Here is a 19,575-nt window from a genome sequence, read left to right as displayed (position 1 = left end):
AGACAGCCCAGCCTCCAAAACCATGAGCCAACTCAACCTTCTTTCTTTCTAAATGATGCAGTCTTGGATATTCTGTTATAGCAACATAAACCAGACTGAGATAGTTTGAAGAGCAGTTCCAGGATCATGCTTAAACATGCTGGAAAAAAACTTCCTTCTGTGTATTAACAGTTTGTAGATTTACTTTTGCAGTACTCAAATATGCCCCCCCCCCCGCCCAGTTCTTTCTACATTGATTGTGTTGACCACTTAAAAATGAAAATAAATTGTTTATTACATTGCTTGAAAGCCAGGAATAGGATAAACGTGTATTTACCATCCTTTGTAAAAAGAACTTTGAAGATGGTCTTTCAAAAACAGATTGCATTCTTATCCTCATGACTAAAACGTTCACTTCCAGTCCCATGAGCCCCGGCTCGCACTACCTTCTGATCTGTTCTGTGGTGCTGATGTAACTTAGGCTATTGCAAAGCTTTGCCACTCTCAAGAGTGGGATAGAGGTGCTGCTGGACCTAATCTTTAAGACAAAGCAGCCAGTGATTGAATGCCAGAATCCTGCAGCTTAGGTCAGAGTTTGGTCGAAGCTCCTCTGTACTAACACCTGTCACGAGCCACACACCGCTGCTAACTTGCAGTAGCTCATAACGGCACTCACTGGCTAGGTCAAGGCAGAGTTGGGAAAACCTGACTGCTTTTGGCAATCTGACCATTCTGTTTAACCCAGCCCCAAATGATCAATTTCTACTCTAACTAAGCACAGTCATAATTCAAAGAACAAAATGTTAAAGCTGAGAAATAAGTTCATAGGCACCCCCAATGTCCATCTCAATGCTTACTCGAAGGTAAGACTAGAAAAGAAATAACTTGCAATAAAGATGTTTATAAGTAGTATATGCATTTACATATACCATATATATATGTATATATTTATATACAAATATATAAACAGTGATCCTTGATTTAAATTAAACCGTATTGCTTTTTCACCAATTTGAGACTGTCTTTGAGTACAGTAAGTTATAAATGCAGCAAAGATGCCTGGTACCAAACTGGGTGAGGCCCAGTGTGTCCTGTTTACTAATTCTAGAAAATGTGCCATTCGCTTCTGAAAGATTGCCATTCCAAAGGGTCAGAAACGCAGGGTGCTTACAGGCTTAACTTGCATGCAGCTAGAACCCCAAGCTGTAAACTCCTGGGTACGTGGTGCTTGTTAGGTGGGGAAGACGGGTCGGAAGATTTCTGCATACACAGAAACCAACATAACAACATCTAGGATCTAGTTCCTTGTTGTTGTTTTTTTTTGGCTCATAGAAAAGGAAGTCATTTGTTCCAAAAAAGTTGATTTTTGCTGTTAAATCGCTTGTGCCCTGTGAAACAATTTGCATTCAGGGGAGTCGCATTCTTTCTACTACTGTGTGCCCTGCACAGCACAGAGACAAATCCTCTGATGTACCCCCAGTTGCGAGGCTTTTGTGGAACAAAGCCAGGCAGACTAAACCTAACAAGGGCGGGGGGGGGGGGGAGTCCATCTTTCCTAAAAGAAAAGACAAGCGCAATTTAATTAACTTGTCTTCCAGAGTCATAGCTGCCAATCTGCAAAGACTAGAAGATTCTATAATCAGCACCCAAGGGCATGGTGTGTGTGTGGGGGGGGCAACTGTTGCGCAGGGAGAGGGGGACAACTTTTTTGGGGGTTGTTGTTTGTTTTCGTCCTGATCTTCACGGGGACTCACATGTTCTTTTATTTTTTTCAATGATGTGTTATTTATTTATTTATTTATTTGAGAGAGATAAAGGTGCGTGTGGGGGTACAGTTAGGGTGACTGGACCCCTGAAGGTATAGGTTAAAAAAAATAGTACAGGAAAGTCTGCACTTGCTAGAAATCAAAAGACATCTGACTTCTCATCTCTTGCCTAGTTCTCTAGACCTGTTTTTCCACAAACAACCTGGTCCCCTCCTGGGAGGGAGGGCGTTCATAGGGTTTAAACATTGTGGTTGGTCAAGTTCAGCCCCTGGAACTTGGTGTCAGGGCTAGCCTCTTCCTGAGACAGCCCCCAGCCTCACCAGCCAGCTGTCCCCCTGGTTCACCTGAGCTGGAAGACAGCCCCCACTATAAGGTTATAAATCCCTTTGCAAGGGGAGGGCGGGCTCTCTGACCACCTGGGAACTTCCAGCCAGGTTGAGCCTGGGGAGGCCCCCTGAGCACTTACTCTCCACATGGGCTCCTTATCCCCTCCAGCTCCCCACATGGCAGAAGTTCCTTGAACTTTTCTCGGGTCTTTCGGAGGTTTTCCCCAGGTCCTCCATGCGGGATCTCTAGCCACATTGGGTGCCTTTCCTTGGCTCTGTACTTCCTTCAATAAATAATTTAATAATTATCCTTCTGTCTTCTTTTTTATTCAATTCTTTGATTAAAATTAGAAATGAACCTAGGGTTTGGGGTTCAAGGACTTTCCTGGACCCCTAGTACCCTGTTACAAGAGAATGGGCACACCAGGACCTCTAGCCACTGCAAACGAACTCCAGACATGTGTGCCACCTTGTGTACCCAGCTTCATGTGGTTACTGGGGAATGGGACCTGGGTCCTTTGGCTTTGCTGGCAAGCATCTTAACTGCTAAGCCATCTCTCCAGCCTTCACGTGTTCCTTCATATGAGTAAACAAGTGTAATATCCAGGCTGCTGTGAACAACACATTGCCATCCGATCAGGAGGGCAGAAGAGCACAGGGCACAAGAGGTGAGGGGTTGGGAGAGGCACACGCTTCAAGAGAGACATGGGACTGCACAATGCATGGTCGGTCATCTGACGTGAAGATGAGTCAAGTAGAGAATAGTTTCCATAATCCCCAGAGGGAGGAGAGACACTGGGCAAATAATGGAAAGTCAGACTGTACTCTGTCCCTACAGACTCTCACTGCAGCGCCCTGGTAACTAGTGTCCCCTCAAAACACTCCATGACCTTTCCCAAGAGATGACAGGACAGGTGGCTTGTGGGTAATGAGTGCAGAGATGAGAGTCAGAGAGTGCCTGGAAAAGGTCCAATTTTGCCCCTTTGCCCAAAGGCAGGGCATGTGGAGTTTCCCAGCAGTATCACAAGGTGGCAGCCAGACCCCTCACCATGGAAGAGAGATGCTGAGACTCACGCCCACCCTTTGAGTCTCTGCACCCAAGCACGCTCGAAATCCCCAATTCTACTTCTGCCAGCTATGACTCTGGAGAAGGAAGCTTCGAGGCTCACATCTCCTCATCCATATCTTTTGCACATTTTCCCCCTGTGTATTCTTCCATCCTGATGCATCCGAGATCTTTCGCTCCTTGTTTCTTGCCAACCATCTTTTTAATATATAGTTACTTTAGCGTAACAGTGTTTCACAGACATATGAAGTCAAATATGCTGCCTTTATGGGTCATGTCTTGATAAACTATACCCCCGTGTCATAACAGAGAGACCCTGAGAGTCGTGAAGTTCTTCTTTGCTTTTTCCTGATGTAACTACTCAGCCTAGAAGAGTGGGGGGTCAGAAATAGTGAACTCAAAGTTTTGCGTCCAATCCAGAGCCTTGTAGAACAGAAAATGAGAAATACTGTGGCCAAAATTAAGAACTCTCTTCTTGCCAAAATAAACCAAAAAAAAAAAAAATAGTTCACAAAGATTAAAAGAAAAAGAAAAAAAAGCAGGTCAGATCTCCTAATAGTTAAAACTGATTGAAACAAGGCCACAGGAGGAAGGCACAGGCGTGGTCAATTGATTTTTATTAAAACAGTCAAGCTTCCCAGAGTGCTAACCTGACCAAAACACCAACACATAGACTGACCTGGATGTCATGAGATAGAACAAAAGGCATCGGAAGATGGTTTCCAGATTTAAGTTTCAGCAAAATAACCAAAGAGAAGAAAGTCAGTAGTGAAGCCTCTACCTTGCTTAACACAGGCCACCAGAGGGGGAGACTACATCATAAACTGCAGCAGAAAACCCACAATATATGTTCAACAAGTGTCCCAGGTTGTGACAGAATTTGAAAATGATTGTAGTATGTTTCTGGTATTATTTTCAAACAATATCACATTTTAATATGCCAACTTATATTTTACACAGCAGCACAAAAATATCAATTAATACAGAGCAGTGATTCTAGACCACTAACACGTTCTTTGTGCATTGATTTCTGAGTAGACACTTTACGTTCCTCATAATAATAAATAACCTCATAAGTCATGGGGTTCTGCCAATTTTCTTTTGGGTGTCCCTTTGTGTATTTGTTACCATTGTAACTTGCACATAATATGGTGTGTGTGTGTGTGTGTGTGTGTGTGTGGACTCTAAATGGATTTTCAGTGGGGATCTCATTAGAAGGTAATCTCTTTATGAGTCTCTGCTAGAATGTCTCACCCTGGCACCCAAAGTGAGACGAAACTCCTCAGCAGCTGTGGTAAAATTCTAAAACTTCTGGTATCATAAACCCCAAACTGCTCGACTCTCAGTGCTTTGAAGAAAATGGCCCATTTTTCTCAGTAACTATCCCCCCTGCACTCCGCAATAGGAAGTTTTGTGGCAGTCATTCCAAAGCAGTTTACAAGCAGACAGGAGGCCCAAGCACTTCATAAAATGTGGCTTGATTCAGAAGACTCCTGGGAGGTCTCCCTGCCTAAAACACTCCCCTGGCAGAAATCCCTCACTTTGGGGCTTCACTCATTTCAACAAAGCCAAAGGTTCTCAATGACAAGGCAGTTCCTGAGGATTCCTCATCCATTCAACAACCAGAATTGCTAGAGACTATGAAAGGAGCTCAGGTCACAGACACGGCACAAAGTTGTTTTGTCAGTTCACAGCACGTCCCACAGCTGGCCCTTGAAATCCCTGAGCTCTGTGGCCACAGGCTGCTTGTGGATTCGCCCAGCTAAGAGTCAAAACTGCAGTCAGACCTATGACAGCTGCGCCTGAACTGACACATCTATGGACCTTGTCCGAACTGCTCCCTAGACAATGTTAGAATAATGCTGTGCATAACATTGATACAGTGTTGGGTATAGCCAGCCATCTAAAGATGATTTAAGTCACACAGCAGGCTAAAACACAGTTGCATGCAAATATTCCTCCATTATATATGAGGCAGGAGTCAATGGATTTTGGTGTCTGAAGGAGGCTCTGGAACCAATCATTCATGGATACTGAGGGCCAACTATATATGTAGCTTTTCTCTTTGCAAAGACATCAGAAAATTGGATGAGCACTGGAGAGATAGCTAAGTGGATAAGGTGCTTACCAAGCATGCGTGGGAACCTGAGCTTGTGTTCCCAGAACCCAGGTAAAACCAGACTCTACTGCAGGCATCTATAATCCCACATGCCTAGGACGAGAAGGGAGGCAGATACAGGAGCGTTTCATGGAAGCTTGCAGCCAGTTAGCCTGATAAACCCAGCAGTGAACATCAAATGAGACATCCAGCTTCAGACAAGGTAGGATGTAAGAATCGATCCCGGAAGTTGCCCTCTGACCTCTGAGTGCCACATACATGCTATGGTATAAGCCCACCCACACTCATACATATGAACACGTGTGAATGCGTATCATGTAGACTCAACCAATTTTTAAAGATAAATTATGAGAAAATAAGAAAGTGTCATGTCAGCAGAGGTTAAAGAAGTGAGGACAGAAAACTATAACAGAGGGCTGGAGAGATGGCTTAGCAATTAAGCACTTGCCTGTGAAGCCTAAGGACCCCGGTTCGAGGCTCAGTTCTCCAGGTCCCACGTTAGCCAGATGCACAAGGGGGCGCACGCGTCTGGAGTTCGTTTGCAGAGGCTGGAAGCCCTGGCGCGCCCATTCTCTCTCTCTCCCCCTATCTGTCTTTCTCTCTGTGTCTGTCACTCTCAAATAAAAATAAATAAATAAATAAATAAATAAATAAATAAATAAAAAATATTTTATTTTGATTTATTTATTTATTTGACAGAGAAAGAGGGAGAGAGAGAATGGGCATGCCAGGGCCTCCAGCCACTGCAAACGAACTCCAGACATGTGCGCCCCCTTGTGCATCTGGCTAATGTGGGTCCTGGGGAATCGAACCTGGGTCCTTTGGCTGGCAAACACCTTAACTGTGAAGCCATCTCTCCAGCCCGTAAATTTCATTTCTCAAAGGAGGCTCTAAAATGTTGCTAACATTCCCCATCCAAAGCTGATGAGCTGTTTGCAAGAATCTGAAGAGTTGGATTTCAGAGCCCCGGATATTAATATAAGCCCTCCAGGGGGCTATATTAATGCCCTGCTACTGCATAAATGTTTACCCCAGCTACACACAGTGGCTCACGCCTCTCACCCCAGCACTAGGAAAGCTGAGACACATAGATCACCAAGGGTTCAAGGCCAGCCTGGGATGCAGAGCAAAACTAAAACAAGAGTCTATGCTCTTGCATTACTGGTTGTCATGAATATGACACAGGTCTCTAGACTGCCATCAAGGGGGGCAGGGCTGTGTCCCCAAGAGGTGGCCCTCGCTTGGCACATGGTCCCATTTCTTCATTGCTAAAGCCAGCAGCATGCAGCTCTCTGATGTCAGGCCTGTCTTCACGTCTTCCACGCATGTTCCTCTCCTGCCTCCCTCTGTCTTTGTAGGGACCCTATCATTATACTGAGGCCATTCAAATGATCCAGGAAGTCTCCCTTGTTTTAAAGGCAGAAAAGTAGGACTCTCACTTCCTTCTCCAACTTGAATTCCCTGTGGCCACCTAAGCTAATGTATTCAGGAGTTAAGAAATGGGCATATTTCGTGGACCATTCTGCCTGCTGCAGATACCAGAGTTGCTTTCAGTCATTTCTGGGTGTCACTCTCAAATGCAAAGGGCCACTTGCCAATGGCCGGCTTAGCCACGTGTTCCTTCTCTCCCATGCCCTGCTGCCCTGCCCTCCCCGCTTCTAAGAGTGGGTCAGCATACTCCCATCAGCCACAGTGCTTGGTTCCAGTGGGGGTTCACTCAATTGTTAAAATATATTTTATTTATAAAATATATATATTTATAAAATATATTTTATTTATTTATTTGAGAGAGAGACAGAGACAGAGAGAGAGATAGAGAGAGGGAGAGAGAGAGAGAGAGAGAGAGAGAATGGGCACGCCAGGGCCTCCAGCCACTGAAAACGAACTCCAGATGCATGCGCCTCCTTGTGCATCTGGCTTACGTGGCTCCTGGGGAATCGCACCAGGATCCTTTGGCTTTGCAGGCAAATGCCTTAACTGCTAAGTCAAGTCATCTCTCCAGCCTCACTCTTTTTTTTTTTCTTTTTTTTTTTTTTAGCAGAGGCTACACGTGAACTCACTCTGTAGCCCATGACTCTTCTACCTCAGCCGCTGGCTGTAACTCTGCAGCCTGGAGCTCAGGTAGAAGACATCTCGGCCATTAGCAATCACAAGGGGGAGAATTTCTGTTCTTGTTCCTGGTTGCATAAACTTACAAAGTGCATAAACCATTTTGTACTATAATTTAACAATATGATAAAAAGACGTTAATTACTAATGCTAATCTTGACTGTTCATAGTTTTTCTGACTCCCTTTTCTGCAAATTCATTATTTTGTCCATTAAAGGGTATGTTTCTAGCAAAGTTTTTTTTTTTTTTAATATTTTACTTGACAGAGAGAGAGAGAGGAAGACAGAGAGACAGAGAGAGAATGGGCACACCAGGGCCTCCAGATGCTGCAAATGAACTCCAGATGCATGTGCCATCTTGTGCAGCTGGCTTACATGGGTCCTGGGGAATCGAACCTGGGTTCTTGGGCTTTGCAGGCAAGTGCCTTAACCACTAAGCCATCTCTCCAGCCTGCAAAGCTTTTTTTTTTTTATCATATATTGAAAATGGTATCAGTATAGGTACAAGTATAGGATTGCAAGCAATTTCTGTTAAGTTTTAATTTTGACAAAGCTCTTTTGTCTAATGTAACATGCTGGAGCTATTAAAAAATATTGAGGAGCCAGGCGTGGTGGTGCACACCTTTAATCCCAGCACTCAGGAGGCAGAGGCAGGAGGATTGCTGAGAGTTTGAGGCCACCGTGAGACTATATAGTGAGTTCCAGGTCAGCCTGGACTAGCATGAGACCCTACTTCAAAAAAAAAAAAAAAAAAAATTGAGACCTTGACAATATTGAAACAAATTTCTGATTTCAAAAATACAAGTTTCACGGCATCTAAAGCTGATGATACTTATGTAAACACCTTAATAAAAATTTAATGCTTCCCATGAAACCTTGCTTGTAGGTCTCAATCTAACTTCACTTATTTTTGTGCTTTTGCAAGAAGATTTCACTCTGTATCTCAGGCTGGCCTCGAACTCTTCACAATCTTCCTTCCTCATCTTCCCAAGTGCTGGGATTGTGGATGTGAATCACCACCATGTCCTACTCCGAATCTAATTTCCCATGCAAACATATTCAGTAGCATTTTAATATGATCTCTATATAATTTCAGATGCCTACTTACATATTCTGTAGCTTTTATCAACTTAAGGAAAATTGTCATTTTATATTGCCTTCCTCATTAGTGATTGGCCCATCTGTAATTAATATTAAGAAGGAGTTCTTTCCCCTTGAGAAAACTAAGCAATTTCCCATAGCCTGTGGTGATTCCCTCTGCAGTGTTTTAGCATTCAAAACCAGTGTCTAAAATATAAGAACTCTAGTAACTCCTTGATAAACACCTTCTCGCAAGGCATGCTTTTATTTTGTAAGAGTTTACTAACAAAGTCTACTTCCTAGATACCAGCAGGTCCTGTCCCCAGGTTCAAGCTAGAGAACTAATATGTACACAGGTGCCAGCGGGGCCGACTCCACGACAAACGGCCAAGCTGGCTTCCCCTGGGTCCCAGTGCCGCCCTTTAACTGGACATCTTCAAGACCCTTGCCCGCTGGTCACCATTGCCATCCCCGCTGCTGCTCTTGTCAGCGGGGACACGGCCTGAATCCAGCTACTATGGGGCCCTTTGCAAGCCCAGGCAGGCAGTCCTGAGCGCACGCTGCTTTGGACAGCGCCACACTGCCCACCGCATGAGTCCACCCGTGTCCCAGTGAACCTGCTTCCACCCAGCACATACCCGAGGCTCATAACCATGCTATTCTCTCCTCACCGACGAAGCACAAACTTAAAACTGTGAAATTGTGTAGAAGTACAACACAGCAAGAGTGGGACAAGAAGGCAAGCCGGTGAACGCAGAGTCTCCTGCTGTCTCGTAGGTAACCAACCCATGGCACCAGCCTGACCTCAGCCTTCTCAAAAAAAAAAAAAAAAAAAAATCAAATGTAAAAAAAAAAGGTGGGGAGGCTGGAGAAATGGCTTAGCAGTTACGGCGCTTGTCCATGAAGCCAAAGGACCCAGGTTCGATTCCCCAGGACCCATGTAGGCCAGATGCATAATGTGGCACATTCTGGAGTTAATTTGCAATGGCTAGAGACCCTGGCACGCCCTTTCTCTCTCTGTCTGCTTCTCTTCTCTCCTCTCTCTCTCCTTGCAAATAAATAAATATATTTTTTTTTAAGTGGGGTTGGGACAAAAGCCTCGGGTAATTCTTGCGAAGTTCTAGGGGAGGAGGTACCAGCATCCAACATTCATTCAAACCCGACCTCTTGGCCATGTACCCATGCTCACCCACATCTCTCCTGCCCGACCCACCAAATTCCATCCTGTTGGAGCCACTGCATAGACAAGGGACCTGCCACCATGATGTGGTAGTAACTGCTAGGTTTGTTTTTTTGTATTAAATGCCCTGCCCAGCTCTTCCATAATAATGTAGTTCAAGATGTGATTGGTCGCCTCCCAAGCCTACGGTTAGGTTTGGGCATGTGACAAAATTCTCGCCCGCACGGCAGATCATTCTCCTATGTGACCCACTTCAAGGAAACAGGCCGCCATGAACATCTCTTTGCTGTCTTACAGGCTGCAACACAGGACAGAGGCGCACCAGTGGGGACCATAGTCTACACCCTGGTGAAACAAGAAGTGGGTGGAACCAAGTCTTTACACAACTTCATGCGGCCAAACTTGCCTGGCAAGCTGGTTGCCTTAGGTTTCCTGCTTGACTGAAAACTGAAATGTTATTTTCATGAGACTGTGCTATTTCAGAGCTGTTTCGTGATAGAACGTAAGTGATGTAGTATGGACGATGTAAATCTACACAGGTTTCCTTCCCATCGCCAGACTGTTCCCCAGGCAGATCTGAGAATAAGGACATGAGAGTTAGGTGCCCTGGAACAAGACGAGCCCTGCACATCTCGGAAAGAACTCTGGATGCATTTTTCCAGAGCAGTGGTCATTTACATGTTTGTTAGAAACCTAACAGACTGCAGTAGTCTAGAGTGTTATGCACTCATAACATTATTTCTGTGAGATATGCCTTTCATATTTGAAATAAGGTCCAAATATAACAAGTTTAATAGTTAGAATGCTACCTACATTATGTTCCCACCTCCCAGAATCATAGTATACATTAAGATAATATCTGTAGGGCTGGAGAGATGGCTTAGTGGTTAAGGTGTTTGCCTGCAAAGCCAAAGGACCAGGTTCGAGTCCCCAGGATCCATGTAAGCCAGATGCACAAGGTGGCGTATACCTAGCAACAAACCCATGTATTTCAATATGTTCTGTAACTGGCTCAGATGGCAATCCTCTCGCCTCTGACCCATAGAGGATAAGTTCAATGTTTTCAAATAGACTTTCCACATGAAGTCAAAGTTTTAGCAGATCTTTCCGAAATACTGCAAAAAAAATATAAAACCTCAAAGATGGGGGGGAGCGGTGCTTGATAGAAAGCTTAGGGCTGGAGAGATGGCTTAGCGGTTAAGGCGTTTGCCTGCAAAGCCAAAGGACCCAGGTTTGATTCCCCAGGACCCATATAAGCCAGATGCATAAGTGGCACATGTGTCGGAGTTCATTTGCAGTGGTTGGAGGCCCTGGTGTGCCCATTCTCATTCTCTCTCTCTCTCTCTGCATCTTTCTTTCTCTCTCAAATATATATAGAGAGATAGATATAGAGAGATAGATAAGTGATAGATAAATAGAGGATAGATAGATAGATAGATAGATAGATAGATAGATAGATAGATAGATAGATAGATAGATAATAGATGTGAGGGACATTAAAATAATCCCCAGAAGCCATGGGTATAGGAATCATGAAGGAGGGAAATGTTTATGCATCTGAGAGGAGAGTCCATGAACTGATGCAGGAGAGGAAGAAGCTGCACCAAAGTAACAAGGGGCATTATTCATCCTGGGGTCCCAGGAGGCCTCCTCCCAGAGCCTGGTAAAGAAAAATTGAGGCTTCTTTTTGCAAGATTAACTTTACTTGGGGAGTTCACACTACAACGGGGCTTTCAAAAAAAGAAAAAGAAGGAAAATGGGCTTCTTCTTTCAGAAAATTAACCTGTCCCCAAAGCAACAGGGAATAAAGGGAGATAATGGAAAATCTTAAGATTTTATTAGGTGGGAAGAAAAATCTGCCAGACTTTAAACCTGACAATAGATGAAGCTGAGGAGTCCGGTTTTTAATTACTGCGTCACTGGGGCCCTGACGAGAAGAGCCATGGCAGAACCAGGAAGTGAGAGGCGACAGGTGAAAACCCTAAGTCATCGGAGCCTGATGGCATGTCATCTGTGGGGTTTGCAGGGAAGGAAACGCATCTCACAGGAAAGGAATGAGACCTTTTCTGTTCAAGGGTCTTAATTTCCTCTGTAATTTTACTTAAACTCTGTTGAGTAGAAAGCGCATTTCTCCATCTTAATGGAGCACACTCGATTTTAGCATTTCCTTGAGGCTCTGGGGTCCTTATGGGGAGCAGCAAATATTTCTTGGCACTGTTTGAAGGATCCTGGGATGAAGCCACCCATGCCAGGCTGCCTGATACCTCCTTGCTATGGAGCTTCATCTCTCATTCTTCTCTATTATGTTTGCCCTCAGCAGTACCATTTCTGCTGGTGTCCATGTCTCCACAGCAGTAACGCCAACCTTCCCCAGGTCCAATTTGCTTGTTGTTAATTATAGAGATCAGGGAAATTGGAAAGGACAAGTTTTTTTTTTTTTTTTTTTTTTTTTTTAGGAATATATTTCAGAAATAAAAATGCACGGGCTATGTAAGAGAGCCACAGGGAATCTTTCTTTGAATGGCAAAGCGAACATCTTTTAATTATTAATCTTGACTGCATTGTTTGCTAGTCACTGTGTTCATAATAATTGAGAAACAATCTCCGGATATGTGAGATATTCAAAAGACTGAATTAAAATAGAGGCGGGAGCTAGAGAGTTAAGACACTTGCCCGCAAAACCTAATGGCCTGGGTTCTATTCCCCAGTGCCCATGTAAAGCCAGATGTGCAAAGTGGTACAAGCATCTGGATTTCCCTGGTATGCCCATTCCCTCTCTCTCTCTCTCTCTCTCTCTCTCTCTCTCTCTCTCTCTCTCTCTCTCTCTGTACCTCTCTGCTAGCAAATAAATAAAAAATTAAAATAGAGGTAGGGTTGGAGGAATGGCTTAGCAGTTAAGGCGCTTGCCTGCGAAGACTAAGGACCCATGTTCTACTCTCCAGATCCTACATAAGCCAGATGCACCAAGGTGAGGCAAGCCTAAGGTCGCACATGCCCTCCCCCCTCACTCTACCTAAAAATAAAAAATAGAGGTAACACAGGGGATGACAGTGCTGCTATAATGGAAAGAGCATGGGGCATTAGGGTTGGAACTGAATTCAAGTCCCTAGCTCTGCCTTTTACCACCAACGTGAGTCTCTTAGCCTTGGATCCCTTTTTAAAATTCAAACATGGGCTGGAGAGATGGCTTAGCGGTTAAGCGCTTGCCTGTGAAGCCTAAGGACCCCGGTTCGAGGCTCGGTTCCCCAGGTCCCACGTTAGCCAGATGCACAAGGGGGCGCACGCGTCTGGAGTTCGTTTACAGAGGCTGGAAGCCCTGGCGCGCCCATTCCCTCTCTCTCCCTCTATCTGTCTTTCTCTCTGTGTCTGTCGCTCTCAAATAAATAAATAAAAATTTAAAAAAAAATTCAAACGAGATGGGCCAGCTTAGTGGGAGAGTGTGGGCTTAGCATGTGTGAGACCCTGGCTTGGATGCTCAGCATCATGAACACAGGAACGAGAGCATGCCTGCCAACAACGCAGTTATTTTAGCGATCAGAAGAGATGCGCTCTCCCTGCTTGACGTATTAAGTCACGTGGGCAAGTTTGCTTCTCCTCCTCTTTCTTCTTCTTCTTCCTTGACTGTATGCAGCCAGCTGTATGGGTACCAGTCATATTCAAAAGTGGTCACTACACACTGAATTTAATCTGCAAGGGGAAAAAAATCTATTTTTAAATGATCTTAGGTACTTTAAGACTAATTATATGTCTGGAATGTTAAAGTTCTAGAAGAGGCTGGCAATGATGTGGTCCTGCTTTCCCATACTGTACGTGATGTATTAGTTACATTGTTGTTTCTGGGATAACATACCTGACAATAAGCAACTTAGGGAAGCAAAGAGTTTCTTTTGGCTTAAAGTTCCACAGGGTGGAGTCATGGCAGAGAAATCATGGAAGAAGCAGGGAGCTGGAGACACATCATTACATCAGCAGGGAGGAAGGAGAGAGAGAGAGAGAGAGAGAGAGAGAGAGAGAGAAATAGCCAGCAGCACAGGGCTATAACACCTCAAGGCCTGCCCCAGTCATACACTTCTTCCAACAAGACCCTACCTCCTCAAAGTTCCACAACCTTACAGAATAGCACAATCAAATGGGAACTGAGCCTTCAAATAAAGTAGCTACTGAGGACATTTTTCTTTCACACCATCACTGATGAGGAAACCAAGACCAAAGAATCAACACGATTTGCAGGGTGTGGTGGCACACGCCTTTAATCCCAGCACTCGGGAGGCAGAGGTAGGAGGATTGCCATGAGTTTGAGGCCAGCCTGAGACTCCATAGTGAATTCCAGGTCAGCTTGGACTAGAGTGAGACCCTTCCTTGAAAAGCCAAAAGAGAAAAAAAAAAAAAAAAAAAGGTGGCAAGGTGTGTTCCACTCTGTTGGCCTCTGAGATACAATAAGCTGACAGTTTCTAAATAAAGCATGATGCACATAACTTCAAAGCAAAAATTTTTATTTACTATTGCCAATATTTTAGAAAAACCAAGTGATAGTAACAGAACTCAGGACAGCATGACATTAGTGCTGCTACTGCAATTAATATCTAAAATAGTGTTTGATAGAATCATTCCAGGTTTCAATATTGTGTTAAGTAGTAACCAGAACAATGTTAGAAAGAAATTCTCAGAAAGCATGTTGCTTTTCCAAGAATGGCATTCAAAATTGTCTTAGCCATATAATATTAATGATCAAAAACTAAAGTGGTAGTGACTATTAAATTGAATAAAGTACAAACCACTAAGGCACTAAGGAAAAAAATAAAAATATTCTAACCTTAAAAATATGTGAAAATTTGCCTGGAGAGATGGCTTAGTGGCTAAGGTGTTCACCTACAAAGCCTAAGGACCCGTGTTTGACTCTCCAGATCCCACGTAATACCAGACACACAAAGGTGAAGCAAGTGCAAGGTCACACATGCCCACTAGATGGCATGAGCATCTGGAGTTCAGTTTCAGTGGCTGAGGTCCTAGTGTGCCAATTCTCTCTCTCCCCCCTCTGTCTCTCTTGCTCTTTCTAAGAAAATTAAAAAAGAAGACAAATTATGTAAAAATTCCCCCCAAATCTGAATACCACAACATAGAACACATTTCACTGACCAGAGCAGTATTTTTACATCGGTACCCATCTCCCCAAGGGACTGCCCTGGAAACCAGAATTGGAGTATTATGCATGAACCAGGAATAAACTATGAGAAACAGGAACACCCAGAGTTCCATATGGTTGTGTCGGGACTTCCTGATGACCCTGGCTACATGATGGTCATCATCAGAATGTTCAGAGAGAGAGAGAGAGAACTACGGAGGAGGATGCCTGAATCCCATGCCATCAGGGACGCCTATGAAGAAATCCCTCTCTGCAATAGGAGACCTGGACCACTTTCTCCTTCTTAAGAAACATGACAGATTGGGATGAGGTTGCCAAGGAACATGGCTCAAACTTCCTGTCTGGAGGCCCTGAGACAAGTCTGAACTGTGCGTCTGTTTGGCATGAGGTATCATCCCTGAAGAGAGGGGGAAGTAGAAGACTTCCGTCTCCAAACTTGGAGGGAGCTACTCAAAGGGCCACTTGACATGCTCAGTTGAACACAACACGGCAGTCTGCTTTTTGCTGAGATTTTAGCTGCTTCCTGGTAGTAAATTGGGTATTTAAAAGGCGCATCTCCCCATGGAGACACTGAAGAGTTAAGGGTGGCACATGATGAGCGTCAGGCTCACTGCGGGCTGCCAACCTGTTCCCAACATCTGCTTGCTTATGCAACCACTCACAGTTTTCAGTGCGAACAGCTAGGATCTTTCAATATTTGATTTCTCCTTTGGGTTTCACACCTAAACCCTGTATTCATTCAAAGGGGGGGGGAGCATAAAATGTAGGTTTACAAGCAAACGAGAGATTCAGTTACAACTATGAGAGCTGTGTGTTTGCAAATTCTTCTGCTCCAAGGGCTCTGAGTCAACATGATGGTACTGACCACACTTTTTTTCCCCTTTTCTGAGACATAAGCTGTCAGCCTAGTATCACACAGTCATTGTCGTTTCCTATACTTTTTACATAGAAAGACAAGAGTTAACTTTAAATTTATTATATAACTGGTATTAAAGAATCCCAACTCAGGGCTGGAGAGATGGCTTAGCAGTTAAGCGCTTGCCTGTGAAGCCTAAGGACCCTGGTTCGAGGCTCGGTTCCCCAGGTCCCACGTTAGCCAGATGCACAAGGGGGCGCACGCATCTGGAGTTCGTTTGCAGAGGCTGGAAGCCCTGGCACGCCCATTCTCTCTCTCCCTCTGTCTTTCTCTCTGTGTCTGTTGCTCCCAAATAAATAAATAAAAAGAATATCGCTATCCTAGGGATCTTTAAAAAAAAAAAAAAAAAGAATCCCAACTCAGCGCTGGAGAGATGGCTTAGCAGTTAAGTCGTTTTTCTGCAAAGCCTAAGGACCCATGTTTGATCTCTATCCAGATCTACATAAACCAGAAGCACAAAGGTGAGGTAAATGCAAGGTTGCACATGCCCACTAGGTGGCGCAAGCATCTGGAGTTTGATCTCAGTGGCTGAGGCCCTGGAGTGCCAATTCTGTGTGTCTCTATCTTGCTTGCTCTCTCAAAATTAAAATCAAAAAAATAAAGAATCAAAATTCAATATGATACTGAAACACAAAGAGGTATGTAACATGCTACTTTTTCTCTCGTGCTATTTTTTATAATGTAACTATAATTAATAGCTAAGTACAGCTATGAGAAATGCTCCATTTTTTTCAGCATAAAATACGCATTTGACTTCTACTCAACTTTTAAAAAGATAGCTTCAATGAGCACACAGTAGTGTGATGCTTTGAAGAGTATCAAAAAGTGATTGTGAATGAAGTCACTTTCACATGATAGAAGTAAAATATTAGCCAAACTGATACACGGGAGCTACACATACTATCTTTATTATAGAAGAAAGTAGAGAAATATCTGAGTTGCAACTGGCATTATTAGCTCAATCCCTATAGAAGGAACGCTGTGCAAGTCAGAGCTGAAGCACATCCTTAAAAATGAATCGCCAAGATTAAGAAGATGGCTATCCCGTGAACAAGAAAGGCTGTGTTTCATCTGGTTGGAGGAAACGCAACTCTTTGTGTTGAAACTCCGAAATCTCCGAACCATCCGTTGGTTGTTGTCATCTTGTTTCGCATTGTCACGTTCTTTTCACAGCAACAACAATGGCTCTCATAGACAAATCAGGGACACAAACCCAGTACAGATTCAATGTCACCAGTTGGAGAACCGTGTTTTCTTTCACCCACAGCGGTGACAAGGTCACGCTCCCCTACAGCAGCCTCTAGATTGTTCTCCTTATCACGAACAGACTCCTGGACCATGGCTTCAAAGGCCTCCCCCAGGTTTTCCCAGCTTTCATTTCCTCACCGGTCTGTATTCCTCTAGCCAAGCCATCCTTCATGCAGTCCTTTGATTCGCTGCCCCGCGTCCTCCTCACATCCTCTTCTGAAGCTCCCAGCCCCGGATCAGACGCTGGCAACAGCCTCCCTCTCTCTACACGGGGTTCACGCTGAGCTCATTAGGCTCAACACACATCTGCTTTCCATGGCATATTTGTATTTTTTTTGAACCCTAATGATAATGTGAGCTAGGTGAAAGACCATAAGAATTCCACAGGAGAAATGTGTTGAATGTTCTTTTTTTTTTTTTTTTTTGCCTTTGATGTTCTATCACTCAGACCTGTATGAGGCATGGCACAGAGTGTAAAAGAAAGGTCTGGAGTGTGAAACCCTACCTCGAAAAACAAAACAAAACAAAACCAAAAGGTCTGCACCACATTTAAAATAAAAGAGATGCTGGGCGTGGTGGCGCACGCCTTTAATCCCAGCACTAGGGAGGCAGAGGTAGGAGGACCCCGGTGAGTTTGAGGCTGCCCTGAGGTCAGCCTGGGCTAGAGCGAGACCCTACCTCAAAAAATCGAGAATTAAAAGATAAAAATAAAATAGAAGAGACAGTAGTCGGTTGCATGTTATGACTGCTTGCAGTGCATGTTTTCAATGATAGCACTTCTGAGTTCGTGTCAGAACCGGAAAGAATCTGGGGAGGTCTGGGCAGTGGCTATGACAGAACACAGTCAGCCTGTTTTACAGGAATAAACTGGAAGCGATCACTGAAGAGGAGAAACAAGGGTATGGAGTGAGGGGGAAAGTGGGGAGCCAATAAGCTCAGTAGTGATGGAATGACAACTTTTGTTTTTTTGGAGGGGGCTTTCAAAGTAGGGTCTCACTCTACTAAGAATCCACTCTGTAGTCTCAGGGTGGCCTCGAGCTCATGACGATCCTCCTACCTCCGCCTCCGGAAGGCTGGGATTAAAGGCGTGCACCACCACACCCAGCTTCACCACAACTTTTTAAATAGGTTGTTAGGCAGGAAGTGGCCTGTAGAAAAAATGCATGCCACCCTGCCTGCCCTGGTGGGACTAGAACTTGTGTCTGATTCAGTCTCGTCCAAGATGGCTGTAAACAGCCCCAGCTCCTTGTATTTCCTGGGCTTAGCCCCTGTGGGGTGGGCCCTTCCTGACTCAGTGTCCCTCCTGAGCTCAGCAGTCAGTCAGGTTCCTCCTCACACATCTGAGCCTGGAGAGGAGGCTCGTTCGAGTTGGATGACTGATTCATGTAAATGGACCTCAGCAGTGTGTGTGCGTGTGCGTGTGTGTGTGTGTGTGTGTGAGAGAGAGAGAGAGAGAGAGAGAGAGAGAGAGAGACTCTCCTTGTTTTCTTTCCCTTCCCACAGGCTTTTTCCCCAGAGAAAAACTCCTATTCTATTCCTGGTCCTTTCCTCTTCCCTGCTTTTTTTTTCTCCCATTTTCACCCTATACTTAATAACTTAATAAATTCTTTTTTTAACATTTTATTTATCTATTGTATTTATTTATTTATTTATTTATGACAGGAAGAGAGAGAGAATGAGAAAGAGAGAGAGAGGCTGGGCACGCCAGGGCCTCCAGCCACTGCAAATGAACTCCAGACGTGTGTGCCACCTAGTGCATCTGGCTTACATGGGACCTGGAGAATCAAACCTGGGTCCTTAGGCTTTGCAGGCTTACACCTTAATGGCTAAGCCATCTCTCCAGCCTTTAACAAATTCTTTTCACTTACCGTTCTGGGTCTGTTTTTTTCAATTCTGTGAAAATTGGACAAGGACCCAAAGTTGGGGTTCAGGAGCCTGAGGGCTTCCTGCATTGTTATGGAGATCTAAGGCCACCAAGAACTCCAGCACCCCAAGTATGAGAACAAAGTAGCCACAGAGCAGCCTGCCAGGCAGGTTGCCTTCGGCCATCTGACTTTAAGCCAAACACCAAAATGACACACAACATTGGTGACACAAAACATAGCTCCTACCAGCTCATTCCCTTCTCTGTGATAAACATGGTCTCCCATTTACTGATTTTGTGGCTCCTAATGTTAATCTTAAAAGAGACTTTTGGACCGGGCGAGTTGGCGCATGTCTTTAATCCGAGTACTTGGGAGGCAGAGGTAGGAGGATCACTGTGAGTTAGAGGCCACCCTGAGACTACATAGTGAATTGCAGGTCAGCCTGGGCTAGAGTGAGATCCTACCTCAAACAAACAAAAAAAGAGAGAGACTCTTGGTTTTAGTGTAAATAGGTGATTCAATTCAGTGTTCCTGTTTTCTAAGACATATCCATTCATTCTCATTCAAAAATATCTACAGAATGAACTGTTCTGAAATGATGAGTCATAGTTTCCTTATGTAAAATAAGGATAATTAGGAGATACCTATTGGTTTTTGTTGAAAATTAAATGAATAAGTCGGGCGTGGTGGCGCACGCTTTTAATCCCAGCACTCAGGAGGCAGAGGTAGGAGGATCGCTGTGAGTTCAAGGCCACCCTGAAACTACATAGTGAATTCCA

At 44.3% G+C, this 19,575-nt stretch overlaps 1 protein-coding gene across 1 annotated transcript in view; it reads right to left on the bottom strand.

Moving 5' to 3' along the window:
• Positions 1 to 17,023, bottom strand: part of LOC101603302 (atrial natriuretic peptide-converting enzyme) — a 115,404-nt gene extending 98,381 nt beyond the window's left edge. The window contains exons 1-3 of the mRNA XM_045161242.1: positions 16,897 to 17,023; positions 10,031 to 10,200; positions 7,340 to 7,473 (exon numbers count right to left, since the gene is read on the bottom strand). Of these exons, the coding sequence (XP_045017177.1) occupies positions 7,340 to 7,473; positions 10,031 to 10,200; positions 16,897 to 17,023 (431 nt within the window). The remainder of the gene's footprint in view (positions 1 to 7,339; positions 7,474 to 10,030; positions 10,201 to 16,896) is intronic.
• Between the last annotated feature and the right edge of the window lie 2,552 nt (positions 17,024 to 19,575).

Source organism: Jaculus jaculus, chromosome 11, assembly GCF_020740685.1.
Source record: "Jaculus jaculus isolate mJacJac1 chromosome 11, mJacJac1.mat.Y.cur, whole genome shotgun sequence".
Taxonomy (NCBI): Eukaryota; Metazoa; Chordata; class Mammalia; order Rodentia; family Dipodidae; genus Jaculus; species Jaculus jaculus.
The sequence above is the reverse complement of the archived record's forward strand: the minus strand, read 5'-3'. Positions and strand labels throughout refer to the sequence as shown.